Source organism: Gekko japonicus, unplaced genomic scaffold, assembly GCF_001447785.1.
Source record: "Gekko japonicus isolate JY-2015 unplaced genomic scaffold, Gekko_japonicus_V1.1 scaffold648, whole genome shotgun sequence".
Classification (NCBI taxonomy): domain Eukaryota; kingdom Metazoa; phylum Chordata; class Lepidosauria; order Squamata; family Gekkonidae; genus Gekko; species Gekko japonicus.
The window spans coordinates 805,313-827,137 of record NW_015169193.1 but is presented as its reverse complement, the minus strand read 5'-3'; the positions used below and the strand labels follow the sequence as shown (position 1 = coordinate 827,137).

General features: G+C 43.1%; 1 protein-coding gene across 1 annotated transcript in view; it reads right to left on the bottom strand.

Moving 5' to 3' along the window:
• Positions 1–15,848, bottom strand: part of NTN4 (netrin 4) — a 69,331-nt gene extending 53,483 nt beyond the window's left edge. Inside the window, exons 1-2 of the mRNA XM_015416274.1 lie at positions 15,770–15,848; positions 9,372–9,901 (exon numbers count right to left, since the gene is read on the bottom strand). Of these exons, the coding sequence (XP_015271760.1) occupies positions 9,372–9,901; positions 15,770–15,848 (609 nt within the window). The remainder of the gene's footprint in view (positions 1–9,371; positions 9,902–15,769) is intronic.
• Positions 15,849–21,825: the final 5,977 nt, after the last annotated feature.

Here is a 21,825-nt window from a genome sequence, read left to right as displayed (position 1 = left end):
ATGGCAGGAAAAAGAAGGGGAGGGGATAAGAAGTTGTAAAAAAGAGATAGATGCTGAAGGAATGCACATTTCAGTAACATAAGTGTACCAGTGACCACCTCTCCCCATATGTTCCCCAATGAGCACTACGGTCCGGGTCTAAACATCTCCTGGTGGTTCCAGGTCCCAAAGAGGCCAGACTAGCGGCGACTAGGGCTAGGGCTTTTTCGGTGGCGGCTCCTACCTGGTGGAATGAGCTCCCAGAGGAGATCCGGGCCCTGCGGGACCTTGCACAGTTCCGCAGGGCCTGCAAGACAGAGCTCTTCCACCAGGCGTTTGAGTAGGAGCCGCCACGACTGTTACCATCTGTCCTAGCCCTTATTACCAACTCGCCGTGAGTGCAAAAATGGTGGTGCTGCATGGAGCTGTGGCCACTAAGGATACCATCCTGGTGACATCAGTTCCCTAGTTAGTTGTTGTTGAGAGCACTTATGTTGCACTGAATGTTTTTTTAAAATGCAGTTTTAATGTTTTATGTATTGGGCATTGGCCCCATCTGTACGCCGCCCTGAGCCCATTCGCGGGGAGGGCGGGTTATAAATTTAAATAAATAAATAAATAAATAAATTGTGCCTGTGTGCAGTATGGATCCTCTGCTTCCATTATTCAGTCTTCACAAGGTGCCTTTGATGAGCTGTGCTAAAGCATCACTGGGGACAAATTCCTACACACCTCAATAATATAATTTTAAAATACTGAAAGTCCCTGCAATTTTTAAGAGGTAAGGTACAGGTTTTGGATCATTGTGAATATCCATTTCAACAGCCCCATGATTTGATTCAACATTGTTGATCAACGTCTTTGCATACAAAATAAGACAAGATTTCTTGTAAGAGGATCCTGCATAATAAAGGACCTGATGCTGTTTTTCTTGCTAAAATTAAATTAGTTAAATTAATTTCTCACTCCCATAAGTATTTGATTAGATTAAATAAATTTGGTTCTGTTATATGTTCCACATGAGGATTTCAAAGAACACTGAACTGTGTTTAGGTATTGATATTCCTTTTACAGATGTGTAAAGGAGATGCAAATATGAAGTCTCCAGTGCTCACGTGTAAGGTCTAATTCTGGACGGGTTTGTCCCCAAGTGAAATATTCAAGCCTATGATGCTTTTAGTGCTATGGTTTTAGGTCCCCTTTAATTTATTCTGGCTGTAATTCTCTTTGTTCTTATCTTTACACCAGTGACCTGTGTTTTAAGCCTCGAAGTATATATGAAACCACATAACTATAACCAGGAAAAAGTGGGTATGCAAAAATGCAGTAGAAAATTGTGCCTCATTTTATTGCCTTAAACTTGAAATTCAGCCTCAGTTGTGGATTTTTATTTAGTGCTTGAACTAATAGTTGTACCATTTAATTCATCGTCACATTTAATATTTATTTTTAACACTTGACACTTGCGATAAGAGAGATTATGTTGTCAAAGGCTTTCACGGCCGGAGCTACTGGCAAAATGTCAGGTCCTACAATGCCAAGACCATGGCCATACAACCCGGAAAATCTACTTCATACAACCATTTTAAAATACTCTGTGATAACTACACAGTTTAAACTGCTGTTTCTACTGAAATAATTGTTGAAATTAGGCACTACTATAAATAAGCCTTCCATAATTCAAAACAACTCATCAACCTCTGGTGTTACTAATGTGGGAATACATGTTGCTTTGGGCAGTTAAGAGTAATTGCCGGAGTGTAGCATGCTGCGATAAATTAAATAGCATGTTTGCAAAATGTGTAGTCCTGCCATCTGGTCACCAGAAAGTTTTAGCTATTACTTTGCAAATAAACAGAAGCTGCGTTAAAAGTCAGCCAACATTAATATGCTATCTGCCTAATCTCCAAGACCCTGCATTATACAAACATTAATAACATGAAATAATGTTGAAATTTTTACAACTGTTGCTAAACTGTTAGTATGGCCATATACCTGACATGCCCATCTGGGCAAGATAGTACTGCTCTTAAATTTGCATATGCTGGTGCAGAAATAAAACAAACCACTTGTCAGAATTTGGTGCCAAATACTATGGAGCATACTCAGTTGTTGCTACATCGGCAGAGCACAACATTGTACTGATAATGTACTGATATTTCTTCATCAGGATTTTTCCAACACAGAAGGTTAAATGGCCAGAATAGGAGTATGAGGAGAGGAAAGGAAGCTGATTCAGATTCTGTGTTAATTCAGAGGTGTCTCTCATGCCTAAACATAGTGTAATGTTATGCCTATCAAACACATGGCATAACTTTATGCATTCCAATTAAAGTAAATGGTAAGCCCTATACAATTGGCTCCCCACTTTATCCCTCTCTGCCTCCGCAGGTACAATACAAGACAGAATGGTGACAAATTCATGAACCACTTGAGCATAGCTCTAGAAATATATAAAACCCTTTTAGGGAAGGCAGATACGATTTATCAAGGTGCTCTTCATGGGATTACATTACCCTGCTCTAGGGCTGCCAGGTCCCTCCAGGTAGCTGGCGGGGGATGGAGTGTGGAGCAAGGAGCAAGGAGTCTCACCCGATGTTTCAGCAATGTGCCCACGTGACTTCCAATGTGACCTGGAAGTGATGTAGACACTTTGGGATGACACGCTGGTTTTGGGGCGTTGCCCCGATGGGCCTACGTTACTTGCGGGTCACGTTGAAGTCACGTAGCCATGTCGCTTAAAACATCAGGTGTTCCTCTTTTTTGTGGTAAGTCCCCCCACGGGCCAGATGATCGGTGGTAGACAGGTGAGGCCTGGGGGCAGTGGACCCCAGCCCTCACTGGGGGGGGGGGCTGGAATCTCTATCCTGCTCTGATGTCTATTGAAAGAAACACACAAAACATATTTTTAATGGTTGGAATCAGGAAGGTAAATATAATTTTAAAGAAGAAACAATCTCTATTTTATTAGCTGTGGTAGATTTTCCGGGTTGTATGGCCGTGGTCTTGGCATTGTAGGACCTGACGTTTTGCCAGTAGCTCCGGCCGTGAAAGCCTTTGACAACATAATCTCTATTTTGTTATCCGCTGCAAAAACAGCTATTGCCCTTTGGTGGAAAGCTTCAGTAACTCCCGATATAACCCTTCATGGCAAAATTGTCTGACAAGATGGTACAATCTGATCAACATTCTCGTCACTCTAATTTTATATCAATATGGTTTCCTATTTTAGAATATTTAGTTCAATATGAAGTAATAGCAAAAGAAATTAAAGACCTTCAGCTATGGTGAAATGCTGGTTGTAACTTTTAAAAATTGATATGATTCACTGGTACTGCTAATATTTGATAAGTATCATATACCCACTGTTTTTATGCACTTCACTGTTCTCTTTTTTTGTTATTAATGTTATTTTTAATAACATTTTGATTTTAAAAAAGAAAGAAACACACAAATGGAGACTTTGATAATGGGGCACTGTAATGTATTCAGAAGCTGCCATGAATACGTTAAGATGTAATGTGAAACATCTCATAGGGAAGCAATGTTAAGCTTCGTCTTGAACAGGGATTGAAGTTCAAGACTAATGAGTCCAATCAGGTTCAAATGTATATAAGCGGGAGAGACTCTGATTGGTCCTTATTCGCTCAACCTGATAGGTTGATAACTGTATAGTAGGAGTGGCTACATTAGCCCGGAATGTTTAAATACCGAGCAGCTGCAATGGAAAAGCTGTTCGGGCTATCAGAAGTTGCACCGTGTTAGAGAAGTGATCGTCGAGCTGAAATAAACCTGAGTTTTGCTGAAATCACTCTCTGACTATTTTGTTAAGCATCGGACTTAACAGGCACTATGCACACGGGAAGCCCATGGCATGAACACTGCACACTGGTACTCAAAATATCACACAGGGAAACAAACAAAGAATATGAATGACACTTGTCTTCTCATAACTGTACAGCCACCATGTGGATTTTCAGTTTCATAAGTGCAACTGGGCTGCAGGACAAAGTCCCCCACAGAGATAATCACAAGAGGAAAAGGCTAACTAGGGAGGGGAAGGCTGTGCCTGGGAAGCAGGAGCTCTTCATCTCCCCATCCCTAAAAGCAGATGTGTGTGCAAAGCACTGAAACACAGATTGCCTCCAGTTCTCCTCTTTGTAACATGGGGAAACTGGGTATGGGTTTAACAACCATCCTAAATGAAAGATATTAGTTATATGCCCCATAGAGAGGAACAAAGTAACTGTGCTCTATGACAAAAGGAGACCCTGCTGACCACAAACCTCCACAGGCATGTAAGCACCCAGCATGCACTTGAGAACACAGCCCACACAGCTAACTCTTAAAACTCTGTTCCACTCCTATCCACCACTAGCTAAGCATCTGTGGCCCATTAATCACTGTAGGATCAAAGCTGTGATCCATGGAACAAACAATAAATGCAGACACCATTTCAGTGCAATGTCCTTCATCAAATGGATAATATCGTCTTGATGACTTCATCATCTTCCTGACAAGTAAAGCTCAAAACATAGACATCAGGGAGTCTACCAGTAGAAGAGTACGACGTGGTTAGGTTATAGAGAATGGAGGGACACCTGAATGACAGCTCACTTTCTCAAGCACTTAACCACCAATTTCTAATGAATACTTTGCCACAGAACTCATCTGTTGATGCAGTTAGTTGTCTTTCTCCCCATATTTCTCTTCTCTCATGCAGCCTTCCAAAAAGCATAAAGGCAAGCATATTCTCTCTCTTGGGCCATGCAGACCAACAACGAGACCTGCAGAAACAGCAGTGACTACTGAGAAATCATCAGCTGTGGTCACCGTGGAAGCCTGTGGCAACTGAGAAAGCAGCAGGGACCTAGCTGGGGCTGCAGGCCAGCCGCCACAACAGTTGGGCTCTTGCAGGACTGGGGACTGAGGCCTTTCAAGGTTGTCAGAAGCTATATAAACTCCCTCATGCAAAGGCCAAGAAGGTTGGGTTAGTCCCTCTTTTCAAGCCAGTGACCCAGAGACACAAGGAAAAGAAGGGAGCAAGAGAAGAAGGACTTGGTGAGAAGGAACCCCCTTGCCCCCTTACCTGAAGAAGGCCTCAAGAAGGGGGAGGGATCAGTGAGCCATGTGCCCTTGAAGCGATGGAATGTATTATTTAGTCATTTACTTAAAACAGTTTTATGCTACCTTTCTACCCAATAAGGATCCCCAAGATGAGTTCGCCCCATCTCTCCCCCCCCCACTACCAGGGCCTTCGCCTAGAGTGCGAGCCGGCCGTCAGGGCGCGGGAGGAGAGGCTGGGGCACCAACGCGCCTGGCCAGCAGCTGGGAGGAGCAGGGCTGGGAGGAGCTCTGCTGCCCGGCTGCAGGAGGAGGACGCGGCCGGTGGCGGTGTGGGCAGGACTTTCCTCCCCCCGCCGCCCTTCTGCCCGGCTGGGGGGAGCGGGAGGGGCCTTTTCTCCGGGCAGGGCTCCTCCTTTCCTGCGTTCTCCCTCCGCCGCCCTCCTCTCTCTGCCGCCCCCCCCCCAGGGGTCTCCACGTGGGCTCCCTGATTGGCTGCGTCTCCAGCCTCCGTCCGGGGAGTGAGCGCCCGCGTCTCCAGGCCCCGCCGGGAGGTTGGCATCTGCGCTGCCCCCTACAGTAACCCTAAGGCTCAGTCATAATGTGGTGTATGGGTTGCCCCTGAAAACAACTCAGAAACTTCAGCTGGAGCAGAATACAGCAGCTCATCATATTACATCTATTCTGATCTCGTTTAACTGGTTAGCCACTGATTCCAGATCCAACTCAAGGTAATGGTCTTATCTTTGAAATCCTTCACAGCCTGGGACCTATATACCTAAAGGACTTCCTCTCCAGATAGATATGCGTATGGCTAATTCAGTCTGCCCAACAGTGCCTTTTGTCTGCTGTCTGTAGCCAGGATGCATTCGACTTCTTCCCAGGCCTAGGCTTTTTCAGATGCTCTGGAATGATGATCTGGATGAGCTGTGACAGATGTCCATCTTGCTTGCCTTCTTTAGGAGAGTCTGCAAGACTGTACTGCACTGAGGGACACTTGGCAAGGGGTCAGTAATTCTATTTATTGTTTTAAGGGTGTTTTAGGGATTTTTAATTGCAATTATTGAATATCTTCTCACCCACCTTGAGTTCCAGCTGTGCTGGAAAAAAGTGGGGCTTATAAATATTTTAAATATTTAAAATATTTAAAATACCTATGAATACTGTTCATGCAGGCTACTACCTGAATGGAGTAACTGGGCCATTTGCATGTCTATCTTGTTAAAAGCACTGTCCTGTCACAGGTGTGGTGTAGACGTGTCTCTTCCTAGCCTTTCTTCTGAGAGCTTATCACGAGATTTTCAAACCTTGTATGCCAAACCTGCACTTTTCAATCAATCTGCATAGGACCTCTTCACTACCATATTATGTGGCTGGTGCCATCCCACTGTATGGTATAGCTATTCTGTGGAGTGAGAAGTCTGGGCTTTAATCCTGCTGCCTCCCTCTTTTCTATCCCAAGGCGTCTAATTTGTTTAACTTGTAGCCCTGAGTTTCTTTTAGTTAACTATATCTGCAACATTAAGATCAGGTTGATCTCTCTGCACCTACACCTAAGCTAGGATAGGGCTTACTCTCCACCAAAATTTATGTAGCCTTTTGCATGGATCTGACTGTGCCTAAAAAGGTAAGGGGGAGTGAGATTGCAGATGCTGGCTTCACCAAGTCTATGCATGGAAGATTGTGACAGAGTCTATGTATTAGAGCAGGGGTGTCAAACATGCGGCCCGAGGGCCAGATCAGGCCCCCAGAGGGGGGGATAGAAATCAGGCTCGCAGTGGAACTGGCTGTCTTCTGCTGCTTCTTCCAGTTCTGTTGCTGCTGCGTCATTGTAGGTTTGCAGTTTACAGATACACACCTGAACAGCATACTCAAGATTACAACAGCACAGACATTTTGATGCAATAATTCAGAGCAAGAGGTGTCAATTATCAGACACTGTTAAATAAACAAAATATTGCAAGAGTGCTAATGTTTTAAGCATGTTTTTATTTTAAGTAAAAAAAACACCCTTTGTGTTTGTGTCCTTTATAAAGTTTATATCTCCTCTACCTGGCATTACATTTTATGACACACATGGCTCAGCCCAACAAGGTCTCATTTATGTCAGATCTGGCCCTCATAACAAATGAGTTCGACGTCCCTATATCAGAGTATGTGTGTAGGACTTTCTCCATGCAGTTGGAAGCCTTGGCTTCCCTACGCATGTGGGGAGAACCTTATGTCTGAACACTTCTATGCTCATAGCTTCTGTGCAAAGTAACTGGACTCACCAACTTATTCCCACCTTTAATTTCAGAAAAGGCTCTCAACCAATGCATCTTTCATTTCATCTGCTCTAATCACAGTAAGATTGTTGCTGCATCATGACCAAACTAACAATAAACCAGGAGATCTGTAACTGACTTTTAAAAAGACAAGTTCAGGAGGCAAAAGAAACTACTATTTCCATTTAACTATTTTCCACAGTGCCATTTTCTTGATCTAAATTGAGCTGCATTTTGCTCTTCAGAGGAAAAATAGTCATCAGTAGCATGTCTACATAATGCCTCTTTTCTCCACTGGGCTGGGATTATTTAGATTTCAGCATGGCTGCCAGTTTTTTTCCATTTTGGGGGAGGGGAAACGGAAATTTTCAGAAAACTTGAAAAAAAATGCTACATTAGCACTTCTTTTTTCTTTTCCAGATTAAAAGTCATTCTGTTACTTTAGGAACATAAAATATGACTATAGACATTTTTACTTGGCATGAAATTATCACAACTAGCATATTAAAAATATAGTGTATCCAAACAATTATTACAAACAGAATAACCACCCACATGCAAAAACAAAACTGAAACCTTTTTCTTTTCTTGTGACAATAGCACCTCCTAAAGGAAGAAATGTATCTTGTTCTTGCATTGGAGAGTTCAGTTTGTAACCTAGAACTTGCTTGTCCTCAGTGCACAGAAATTAGATCAATCTGATACTATACATATTTTTTAGAAATGATTTGGAAAATATTTGAATACCTTGTCTTAAAATATTTTATTCATCATGTTAAAATTAAATTTTCCATAATCAATTTTTTTCTTTTCTTTTCTTTTTTTTAATTTTTCCAGTTTTTCGGAAAAAACAAAAAAGGCTTCAGGAAAAAAACGGGGGGAAATGGTTTTCCCCCGAATTTTTCCGGGCCTTCACATCTCTATGCCTGTATCTATTGCTAGACAGAGGTCCCAATCAGATGGGTCTTTAGATCCACTCCAGGCATGAGTGCCTGGCAGATTTAAAGGTAATGACCAGACAGCAACATCTGGGAAATGTGCCTTTTCTGTGATCATCCTGTTTTGCCATGCTAGGGAGCCGTACTTAATAGATACTGGTGAAAGTCCAGTGTTTTTGCTTCCTGACAGGACACTGATGGACTTTTCCTTGTCTGATCGCTCCATCTGACGTCAGACCATCCTGAGCGGCCCGCATTTAAAAAAATTCTAAGCGATATGCGCATAAATGCGTAAACGCGTAAACGTGCGATAGCCGCAGAGCTCTGCTTAAACGTTCCAGACAATTTAATGTTTCTGAATGGCCCGTGAATTTTATGAACTGCGTTAATTAAAAAGGTACCTAGAGGGAGATACCACTGGCGGTGCTTTAACCATTCAATTCTGCGCATATGCGGAAAAACAAGTACACGTTGAGGCGCAGATGTGCATGTGCAAACAGAATTAAAAAAAAAAACACAACTGTGCAGCTCCTTCAGGTGAATGTTGTCTATACAATCCACCATGGAGTACGCGTGCAGTAAGGAGAACTGTCTGGTCATACAACGCCAGATAAAAAAGATCTGGATCAAATTAGAGCCAGGCCAATGGCGGATTTAGTTTCTCTAGCAGATGCATGAAGCAAGAAAAGTAGTCTGCTTGTCTACAGATAATTTTCTTCTTGTCCATTAACATAAAGGCAAATGAGCACCACTAGTACAGAGCTGTAATAAAATGCACAACAAAGTATGCTCTCCTTAACATCCACAAACACAAAAAGAAAAGGGCACTCTGTCCCCAAGGCTTCCAAATAAAGGAGTATTGTATACCAAAATGTAACATGCAAACAAGGCTTCAGCAGCTAGTTACTCTCTAGTTATGACAATAGCAAAGTGCAACATAATAAAATATGGGGAAACTATTAAGTCATAGAAAATTAAGATATCACTATAGTGCTGTAAAATTTCTTAAGCCTAAAATAATTTTAAAATGTGGTGTTGCTTTTACTGTAACAAAGGTAAAGGTAAATCTAAATCAAGCCAGCTTTTAGTTAATTGTAGGTCTTTGATATCTTAATTCACTCACCTCTCCTCCAGTGCAGGGGAAGTGACTGGAATATCTAGAAGTGCAAATAGCTCCTTTCTTGATTACATCATCCTCCAGCCCAAACATTGCTGAGCAGTTAGTGGAAAAGTATTTGTAAGGCTTCCATGTTTTCCCAAAATCCTGAGATCTCTCCAAGACCATTGCTGCTGGTCTTGGTGACCTGAATACCATGATTAAATGAGTGAAATAAAACTCAGCTTCCAAGTTCAGTTGGATCTTCTCCCGGTGTACCCCGTGTGCTGACTGCCACCATGTGTGTGGCAAATGGAAAGAAGAGTCAACCATGGCAGATGGAGGGTGAGCCAGATGGGCATGCATTGAGTTGCATTTGCTGCACTTGGGCCATTTGCATGTGAGGTCTGTGTTCTCACTGTAGGAACAGTAAAACTCTGTGGCGTTTCCCCCACATTTCGTATTTGTCCACAATTTACGTCCATGCCCTAAATTTCCCATTCGAGGATTGCATGCTGTCTCACAGTGGGACCCATCTCCAACAACACTGCTCAGTCCTAAGTAGGAAAAAAGTTTTAACAATTAAATCAGAGTTAACGTAAATCATGTCCTATAAACTAATATCCAGCCACAGTGTTCAATCCCTAATGAAAGGTCTGGCTTTGTAATCACTTCCAAACAAGAAAGCAAGTTAAATTTTGACTCGACCGGAATGGGTGAAGAAAGGAAATATATTTTAAACAAGTTAGTAGCTGATGCCAACTAGGCTGCCTTTACCCATTGTCTAGTGTTCCACTGCAAGTATACAATACTGAAAAGGCAAAACTTAGTCCCATTAATACCTTATCTCATATCTGACAATGACCCTTCTTGTTCACCAGTGGAATGGATGCCTGCAATATTGAAAGGGTCTTCTCATTTCATGCTGCTTCACTCTTAATATTCAGAATCTGTACAGTGTTTTGAAGTGTTCAACAACACTGTAAGGTAGGTGAGTAGCATTATCCCTGTACTGCAGATGGATTATGGAGGCCCCCTATTGAGTTCATGGAAGAGTCAATATTAGATTCTCAGCTCAATCTCTTAGCCACAATACAATGTCAGCTCTTAAACGTCATTGTTTTTGATGTGATACCTAGGTTAGGATGGAAGCTAAAAAGCTTTTTTTTAAAAAAGGAGATTTTTCTATTATATTAAGCATGTGTATATGCTTTAGCAGACAAGAACATGGAATACCTCACACAGCTGATATTAAAATGTAAACACACCAGAGCACATGTTTTGCTTTAATGTATATGTTAGTAAAAAGCTACTAAAAATTTCTGATATCACAAGTCATCTGTAAATGGGAGTCATAAGAGACAACTTGACAAATCACATACAGTGTCTTCCTGGTGTAAATGTGCCTCACACAGTGCTGGTTTTAGGAAATGTGGATTTCAAACTAAATTACTCACTCCTCAGATTGATTGGGGATTAAATATCATGTTGAAGACTTATAAAAACATAAGAAAAGCCTGCTGGACCAGACCAGTGGTCCATGTAGTCCAGCATCCTGTTTCACAACATGGGCAACCGGTTGGCCTGGAGAACCAAACAAATGACATAGAGACTGAGGCCCTCCCCTGCTGCCACCTCCAGCCTGGTATTCATAGATTTGCTGTCTCTGGATATGGAGACTCAGGATATGGAGACTCAGGAAAGCTGTTTGTCAACCAAACCATGTGACATTTGACTAGCTGCCCAGCTGCCTGATAGTGTTCAACAGCAGCCACCCCACAAAAGCCAGTGTGGTGTAGTGGTTGAAGTTTCCAATTAAGATCTGGAAGACCCAGGTTCAAATCCCCATTTGGCCACAGCAGCTTGCTGGGTGACCTCGGGCCAGTTATATGTTTCAGCTTAACCTACCTTGTGATTGTTGTGGATTGTTGTGAGGATAAAATAGAGGGGAGAAAAAAATGTACACCACTTTGGGTACCTATTGTGGGGAAAGGCGGGGTATAAGTAAATAATAAATATAGCTGAAGACAGGAGGCAGATAAAAGTTGCTTGGGTGGTGGGTGACAAAGAGAGAAGGAAGCAGAGAAAGGTGAGGATATAGAGGTTGCCAGAAGGAGGGAATAGGATTGCCAGTTCCCCCCGGCCACCGGCAGGGGTTGCCAGCTTCAGACTGGGAAATTCCTGGAGATTTAGGGGTAGAGCATGGGGAGGACACAGACTTCAGTAGGGTACAATGCCATACAGTCCACCTTCCAAAGCATAGATGTTCTCCAGGAGAACTGATCTGTATAATCTGGAGATCAGATGTAATTCCAGGAGATCCCCAGGCCCTATTTGGAGGCTGGCATCCCTTGGAGGGAAAGAAGAAATAGTTTGGGGAAGGGGATACAGGGGAAAATGAGATGCCCCCTGCAAGTCCTTGCAAGTTCCTCACCACACAACTGGGCCCAGACAGGTAGCTGGTTCAGTTCAATGGCCAGCTCTGTGCAACTGGGCCCAGCCTGATGGCCAGCACCATGCAATTGGACCATAGTTTTCCCAGGCAGAGGGGAGGGAAAGCAGAAGATGGGGGCAGATAGAGCTAGGTTGGCTGGTAGCTGGGAAGACAAGGAAGGAGGAAATGAAGAGAAGCTATGGGGACTTTCAGGAAAAGGAAAAAGGAAATAGTGTGTGTGTGTGTGGGGGGATGATATCCCCCTGCAACTCCTTGCAAGTCCCCAGCTTGCATTTTCAAATGCTCAGCAGCTGCAGAGAATGAAATGACAGGCTGTGCACAGTGTGGTTCTTTAAGTATTTAGGCACAATCACGGTGCCTTAGAGTTTATAAATAGGAGCAACGACCCATGCATTCCCTGCTCAGATATTGAGCAGCTAGGCTGCATCTACATGGGGAGTGAATACATGCCCTTGCCACAGCAGCAGCAACAAGCAGAGTGGGAACGGGAGCACCAGCTTCTCCTCCCTCTTTTTCCCATGGCACCTGCACAAAATGATTTATCTGCATCTCCACTTGGCCCTGAAACCCTCTTCCAATTTCCCACACTGTCCCCTTCTCCATGGAACCACATTGTAATGCTACAGTGCAGCTCAACCATTTACAATGCAAAAGAGGTGTGCTGCCTCTGTCCAATTAGAAAGTGTTTAGTTCTGCCTCCTCGGCATACTAACAATGAAGGGAGTGTCCATGCACCCACTCTGCCACAGGTTCCCCTTTCAACCAGATTAAAACAGGGTTATTTTAAATCAAATATTACAGATCATGCTCAGATGATATCATGTGGATTTCCTCCTTCAATGCGGGGTGGTGGTAGCTTCCTGCTTTCCATGTGGGGAATAATCCATAAGTGGAAACTTCACAAACCAGGATGCCTCATTCACGGACAAAAGATGCATCCATTCCTGACTCAAAAATTGAACAGCTAGGAAGGAGATGAACTCTGAAGAATTACAACTCCAGCAACTCACACTAAGAATTTTTTTCAAAGGGATAATACGGACAGTGATTTACCATGGAAAAGGAACCACAAAATAAAGTGTGTTGGAGAATATGAATACACAACAATTGAAATAAATGTGTATAAAATAATAAAAGTGTGAAATGAGCCCATCTAGCTGAAATACTTTTTTTTTTTGCCATCAAGTTGCAGCCAATTTATGATGACCTCATAGGGTTTTCTAGGCAAAAGACATTCAGAGATGGTTTGCCATTGCCTGCCTTTGCATAGCGACCTTGGTATTCCTTAGTAGTTTCCCATCCAAATATTGACCAAGGCCAGCCCTGCTTAGCTTCCGGGATCTGACAAGATCAGGCTAGCCTTGTCTATCAAGGTCAGGGTGCTCAAATGCATAAAGTACACTTATCCCAACAAAACCAAACAAATATAACTGTAAAAGTCACGTAATAACATTTAGGCCTTTTCAAAGCACGGTACAAACATTAACTAATCTGAACAGATCTTTTGAGAAGGGTTATTATCATGTGTTTTATTAGGTATGTTTATCGTGGATTGGCTTTAATTTATATGCTGGCTGCTCTCTTAAGATTTTTCAGCTACATTATGCAACGTAGTCAAGTTACCTGCTAAAAAGAACAGATGAATGTTTACTGCAACAACTTCACTTAGTATGTTTTAGAGCAAATACTTTTAAAAAATCTGGAATACAAAAAATGCCTTTTTGAAACACATGAAACATTTAATTGTTATTTTTATAAGCAAGAAATTATTGTATATTTTGTGAATGTGAACATGTATATTTTGTATATTTTGTGAGTGTGAACAGTGTGTGTGATTTGAGGCAGATTTCACCCCCAGGTTTTGTTTTTGAAACTAACCACTTCAGTGGAGAAAGTTTGAAATTTTGCACTTACGATCAACCACTCAAGGCTGATCTTAATATTTTGGAATCCCAAAGTTTAACATCTTTCTCAGAGGACTCTGCTTGTGTGCCCCTTCTGGTAGAGAGAAAGTATGAATAGAAGCAGGGTCTTTTCTAACATGATTTCAAGCTTTTAGAACCTCTTCGTGATAGAGGCTTGCCTTTACAATCTTTTAAATAGCCGGTGAACAATATATATATTTTTTAATTTACTGAAACTTTAATGATCGCCTTATAGACCTTTTCACCTGATTGTTTGGCACCCTTGACCTATCTGATTGTTTTTATTCTTCTTGTTTTATTGACCATAATGTTGGTTCTAGCAATCTGTGTACTTTAGCCTGTTGATTGTTGGTTTGTATTGTGCTTGCCATTTATAATTGTAGCATTTTACACTATCAACCACAAGAATATTCAAGGCATTTTCCATTCTCAGAAAGGTATTCTTCCTTTCCTTTTCTCTCTCATTTAATATTTATGGCTAACTGCACACTAGCTCCCAGCCTATACTATACATGCCACAGAACAAAAAATTGTAGTAATGGACAAGAGTGCACAAGGTAGAGCATGACTCACCTCTAAAACATTCGGGGTAAATCATAAGCTTCCTGCTGAAGCATTTTTTCCCAGCCAAAAAAAACCTGTCTTTGTAGTGTTTCATGAACAATGTTATAAATTCCACCAACTGTATTCATATTAAGGTGATAAGGAAGTTTGAAATATAGTTGAAAATATTCCAACTATAAACATTAGTTGAAAATATTCCAACTATAAACATTATTTTAATTGTTTATATAACCTGAAACTCATATCTAATAACCTGCAAAGCATTTTGAAATGTCACTAAATTTACCAGTTCCCCAAAGCCTTTAATATGAACATTATCTTTCTGCCTTGGATTTTCTTCCTTTAGACCCACTAACATTAGGGAGTGTATTCTTTCGTCAGAAGGGCAACCGTGCCGACAGGAGTGTCAGTCCAGGTTCTTATCTCCATATAGATCTTTAGGCTTTTTTACTTGGTTAATACAATGGTAGCAGTCAAGATCTGACTGTACTGTTTTTATCTTGCATATCCTTTTTCTCTAGCTGATTGATTGCTATATTGTATATTACATGTTTGCAACTTGGTGTTGCTTTGTTAGCTGCTCTAAGTCTAAGGAGATAAGGTGGGATATAAATATTTTCAGTAAGCAAATAAATGCATGAAAGTCAGAAAGAATGTAGGTGTCCAGCTTTCCTCTCAAGTTCAGGTGGACAGGAATGCTCCCTTGCCATTATGTTTTTAAATCTCCCAGTAATCCCATGTACACACTTTAGGCACTTACCTTAAATAACTCATTATACCAAATTAAATATTATTTGTGTTGTTCAAGTCCCCCTCCTGGGTTGAATGAAATACAAGACGTATTGTACTGGATGGCATAACTGGAAGGGAATTACAAAGGCACAGTTCACACAAGTGCTGAACCCTCTATCCGCCCTGAGTCTCAATGAAAACGGTGGGCAATAAGTAAATTAATAAATATTTGGTGGCCGTACATTTTCGTTCTCAAGACCTGTGCTGCGAGCCTGCTGCGTGGGGATGCAACTCACGGGGAGAATGCGGTGTCTTCTCCCGCCCGTCTCCATTTCCAAAGTTTTGTCTTGTCGTCTCCCTTGCCCTGAACTTGATTTTTGCTTAGGAAGTCACCCAAGAAACCGCAGCTGAGCGAATGCGAAGGTCATTTTTACATTTCACGGACCCCAACCCGCCTTTCTCGCCCGTGGGGGCCCACAGCAGCATACCCCGCCCCCCCTCTCCTCCAATGTGTCCCGGTAACAACAGCCCTGCCAGGTAGGATCGTCGTCTGAGAGTTTCCCCGCGGGGGGGGGAGGTTTCCCTCTGGACCAGGCAGCCGGCGGCGCTTCCTCCCCCCAGGCTTGCATCCCTGCTTGCCGGGTCACTCGGATCCTCGGATTGCCCGGCTCCCACCCTCACCTCCCGGACGAGAAAGGAAGGATGCCTGCGGAGGAGAGCGAGCGAGGACACGCGCGCGTCCAACCCACCTGCAGCCGCCGCCGCCGAGCAGCCCAGCCACGCGAGGAGGAGGAGGAGCCGCCGCCGCCGCCAGAGAAGGCTCCCCATGGCGGAGCTCCCGGGCAAGGCGCATGGAGCCCCCGCGCGAGCAGCCTCCCGCTTAAGGACGGCGGGGAGCCGCTCGCGCCACCCGCCCCCGCGGTGCGCCCGCCGGAGGAGGAGGAGGAGGAGGACCCGTGCCGCCGAGCCCTGCCGCCAGCCCCGAGGCTGGCATCGCCGCCGCTCCTTGCAGTTAGTGGCGCCCCCCTCACTGCCGCCCTCCTCCTGCTCCGGTCAGGTGCTGCCGCGGGAAGAGGCGCCGCTCCCCCCGGGCTGCCCCCCCCCCCCCGGGAGAAAAAGGCGGCGGGGAGGCGAGAGCGCCTTTCGTTTCTTCTCCCCCCCGCCGCCCCCCGCCCCGACCGGTCCCGCCCAGCGCCACCCTCAGCCGCCTCCTGCCTCCGAGGAGAACGAGGGCGGCCGGAGGGAAACGGGAGGAGGCTTGCCCCGCAGCAGCAACCTGCCGCCTGGCTCGCCGCGCCCGCCCCTCGCCTCACAGCATTCCTCAAAACCACTGACTTATTCCCGCTGTCACTTCGCGGCACGCGAAGGTGCCTCAGCCTGACAGACAGAGCCAGCAAAGGGGAGGAAGGATTGCTCACCCCCCCCCTTCTCTCTCACCCTGCCTCCTGCCCTACCATCCTCTCCCTGACACCCCCCCCCCCACACACACACACACAGGGCTGACAGAACTCTCCATCTGGCAGGGGCCTGTCACCAGGAGGACATCTTTTCTGTGGGCACCTGTGTCCCCAACCCCCTCACACAACCTCTTCTCCTCTGCCTGAGATGTCCTCCCCACTCCTTTTCCAGCTGTCTCCCAGATTCTGTCCCTCACTTCCCCTACAACAGTAATCCCAGCTGCCTTATCCTCTCACCCATGGCTCTGTCACCTATATTTGCATTCCAGTCCACCCTCCGAGCATCTCCTCTGATCTCTTGTCACAACTGCTTCAGGCATGACTTGTTCTGTCTCTCCTGGTTCACCACAAGTGTTGTTACAGAAATATCTGACAATTATGTATAAGAAACCAAATCACTCCAGCTATTTTCTCTCCACAGCTCCAGTGGTGTTACACATCTTCCTAAACCATTTTGACACCGGATATATTTTTTTTTAATGTTCTGAACTGTACTCTGGAACAAAGGAAATGAATTGGGGGCATTCTGGGGGACTTCAGGGTCATTCATGGTTCCATTTAATACCTGGGTCTACTGGCCTCATTTTTTTATCATATTCATCCTTTTCTCTTTCTCCATACTGTTACTTCAGCAAGTTACATAACTCCAGTATTGTTCTAGGCCATAATCTAGCCCTTTTCCTAGTCATCTTTTCCTAACTCAAAAACCATATGTGAAAGCCACATGGTGTCTATTAGCATACAGTGTTTCACTACATGGGTCACAAGATTTTATCCATTCTAGCAAACACAAATCCCCCCAAAAGAGGGTTTGCTATGAGGTAGAGAACATTTCCCAAATCAAGCCTTGAGTTGATGACAAACAACTTACCAGAAAGAGACAGTAACCATGGGGAGCAATCAAAAACACCCTCCATGTGTTGGTCATGTTTGGCGTATGCGGAATGAAATACTCATACAGCATCATGACAATTCAAGCTTCTGCAGATGCTTTGCCTTTAGGTGACTGAAGAGACAGAGCTGATTTCCAGGGAGTAAAAGCCACTGAAAGCCAATGATCATTTGTGTCTGAAATTAACAGTTCTCAAAATGTGTGAAATGGTAGAGTATTAAAATGAAAATGACAGTTGTGAAGATTGACATTTTCCCTCCATTGATAAGTATCAACATGAAACCTGCACACATTTTGAACACATGAAGCTGCTGCTTACTGAATCAGACTATTGGTCCATCAAGGTCAGTATTGTCTGCTCTGACTGGTAGCACCTCTCCCGGTGCTTAGGTAGATGTCTTTCACATCACCTACTAGCTATTTTTTTTAACTGGAGATGCTGAGGATTGAAACATGGGACCTTCAGCATGCCAAGAAGATGCTCAGCCACTGAGCCACAGCCCCTCCACTGAAAACATGTGGCATACTAAGCAATTTATATTTGCATATCCAATGTTTTCTTTGCATGTATTCCAACTCTAAAGTGACTGCTAGATTGCAAACAATTGGGCATTTGCCATAATGTTATCTGTGACTGACTGCCACTTTCTGTGAAAAGGAAGTTTTTATGAGCACACAAAAATGACTGACATGTGGAAGCCACATGGTTTTAAACTATTTAAAAGTATCAGCTTGCTGACTTCATACAGCAGAACCAGGCTTCTTGCAGATACCATAGTCCACAGTACATAACCAAGATTGTCAAAAACAGTAGTTAATAAGGAGATTAGATAAAGTTCTCTGACAAAAAGTTCCTGTCCAGACACAGGCACATACTGTACATGCTTTGGTGTTTAAAGAAAATGATAGTAGAGGAAGAAAATGAACAGTTTTCACCATATTATGCACATTTGCACTGAAAATCAAATAACAAGTAGATACCATGCTAGCTGCTTTTCCTGCTACAGAAATGGAGATAAACAAGTTAGAGCAAATGTTAAATTATTATAATCATATAGATGATAAGGTTATGAGAGGGTGCAACTCGGAAGCACAAAATTATTATAACTGTCTCTAATCACAGTGACTGTTTTGAAAGCTGTTTTAACCCAAGTGCCAAAAGATAGCAACCACGTCAACGAAGGCACCAATTGTGTCTCTGGAGTCCAGGTCCCAAAAAGAAAGGAAAAAATCCTAAAATCATCTAGCGCTTTAAAAAAATCGCATAATTGTGCAGTGCTTTTACAGTAATTTATAATAAATATTCATGTCCTCCTGCTCTATAATTGTGCTCTGTTGAGAACAGACATGTCAAGATGTAAGGTAAATTAAACATGTAAGATAATTATACATGTCATAAAGCTTTTATCCCACGATGAACAGATTTTCCTTTAGCATTTAAGTTCATTTAGGTGGTGCAGAAAAAGCAAGAGGCATTCAGCGTTTGGGGATTATATTTCTGAAAACAGAATTGCATGTTGTTTTGTCAAAATGATGGGCTTTTCCACATGCACAGCTTATCCCAGATTTTCAGAGTAGTCAAGTTGTGAAGCTTGAATTTGGATTCTGTGCTCGCGTTTTGCACCATTCTTTTTCCTCCAGATTTTTTTTTCTTTCAAGCTGTTGAATTGTGATGTATTTATTCTATAGATATAATATAAAAACCATATTTATCTTAAATGGGGTGGGGATGTCACTTGTGATGTGGTGGCGGCAGAAGGTTTTTTTGTATTTTGCACAAGCACTGTAGGACACCTGCACAATAGCGCCAACTAGTCTTCTCCTCACATAACCTCATGTGGTTTAGTATTTGCACATGTGCTCTTGTGTTAATGTGCAATGTGTGCACATTCAAGACACCATTCTATGTTTGTAGTCAAAACCCCTGCTCAATCCCTGAACCTGTTTTCAAGGGAATCAGAAACATGCAAAGTACATTTAATATGGCAACTGAAGAGAGGCCTTTCATACATCATGCCTTATTAATTTTTCCCAAAAAATATTTTCCTGCTCTGCTGCAGGAAATGATAAAGTGAGTGATTGTGAAAAATAACTTCCATGACTATACCCAAATTTCCATGCAAATAGATAATGGCATACTCTGCTTGTCTTTTCAAAAATATACGGTTCCCGCCCCCCTTCTGGTTGATTAGTTCAAGAAAGAATGGGAAACATTTTAAACTGACCTTGAATCAGGGTACAGTTTGACAGATTAACTCTAATCCCTAGTCCTTGTCCAGATATTTTTTGGTATGCATATTGCTTAAACCTCCATTTAAAAGAATAGAATTAGGCTCCATAAATCAAACTCTGATTATTTCACTCTTTGCTCTGTTTTGCTTATTTCTTATAGAGAATAAAACTTCATTGGTCTTAAAGGTTCCGCTGGATTCTAACTGGATTCTAACTTTGTTCTATTGCTTCAGACCAACACAGCTGCCCACTTTGACCTGTTGGACAGTTAGTACCAAGGGCAGGGCAGACAAGGTGCTCTCTGGATGGCAAACAGGAGCTCCACTATTGCAAAAATTAGCTCAAGATAGGGGTTAGAGTATGTCCACCTTTGGTAGCTTTCATGTGTAGATTTTCCTCTGTGCGGACAGTAAGGTGCCCCTGCTGTTTGGGGAAGCACCCATACATCATTGCAAGCATGACTTAGAGTTCCTGGGCCTCTGCCCTTTGAGTCACATAAAAGAAAAATGTCTCCTGATCTAGCTCTTTGGAGAAAGTGTTGAGTGGCTGTGAGCAGGACATCCAGTGGATATTCAGCCCACAGCTAGTGTGGGGAGGGGGGCAGCATAGGTCCACCTTCACAATAGTAGAGCTAAGATCCACATTCGCCCTCCCCTCTACACATTACAGGCCTTTCCCACCACTGAGCTGACAAATTAATTCTTCCCTACTCTCTTTCCTGCTAGACTAAACAAGCCAATATTTATTAACCTTCTCATGTAAGGTATGTTCTGCATTCAGGTGGTCTATACAGGTTGGAGTTACAAGCCACATAGCATAGAAATCATATGGTAGTTTTTCCAGTGGTTTTTCTGCAGTTATGTTGTAACTATGAGTAAGGCCCATTGTGGGAAGAAATACAAAGAGCTCTAGAAAGAGGCTCCAAGTGACTGTCCCGGGGTGTGGCTGGTGGGGCAGTGGAGGGAAGGGGGAAATAAAGGGAGGCAAGCCATGTTATTTCCTTCTGTTTAGCTATAAGGCGGGGCTGTCTCAAGTCATTTTGCTGCCCCAAGTGGGTAGTATGGGAGGAGAGCTGCATGGTATCAGGTATGGTTCCCTCCACCTCTGACTTATGTTGATTTGGGGGTATGCAGTGGAAGCTAAGGTAGAAAAGCACCTCCTCCTATGCCATGAATATTCTATGAAACCTGGCTTTGTAGATAGGTTCAGCAAACATTCAGGTGCATTTAGACCACTTTTCTCTCACCTTTCCTCCAAAGAGATCAAAGTGCCATACATGGTTCTGTTCCTCTTCATCCCACCAAACACTTTGCACAGCTAACAATGCCAACCTGAGTAGAATTACACACTGTGTTGGATCCAGGCTAGACATTTACACAGGCACTATGACTTTATTTTTATTTATATACCGCCCTCCCCGCAAGTGGGCTCATAAAGCCCTATTTTGCTACCTCCACCACAGCAGTCCAAAGTACCCCCTGAAATCCTGTTCTTGGAGGAGAATGGACCTCCAGGAATGAGACTTTGGGGGGGGGGCATTTCAAGCTCCTGTGGAAGGGTTAATCTGGAGGGAAGGCTGGTATATGGACAATTTCTCATTACAATGCAAAATAGGACAGGATGGCTTTTTTGATTTCTTCTTTCCTGGTGATTCTGATCAACTAGATAGATTATTGCTAGAACACAGACTGTATATTTGTAACAAGAATGATCTAGGAAGTCCTCACGCTTTTTCACTCCCTCTACCTAGCATATAATGTGGATATTTAAATCTTCCTGGTTTGGAACAAACTGTGGTTTGCTGTGACACCTAAATCAGATGAATGAACAAGCAGTTTTCTACGGAAAAGGACAAATCACAATTTGTAATTTTGACCAATGTGTATGTCACAACAAATTGAAGTTTGTTCTAACCCAAGAAGTCTTCATGCTCTATACAAGCGGTGGGGGGGGGGTACATGAACCGAAGGTAGGGTTCTTAATCCAATAGTCACACTGAGTCAGTGAAAAATTTCTAAGACAATTTTATTTTGACATGGCCAAAGAATCCTTCTTAACTTCAAAAGTTACAAATACATTCTTCTCGCTCCTTCTCCATTACACCATACATTTATACTCCAGTTTCTGTCATCATTTCCGTTCCATCAGTTACATAGCATGGCAACCCAATACTTCCAATCATCTGCAGAAGTTTGCTAGTTTAGCTAGTAGTGTACTGAACACA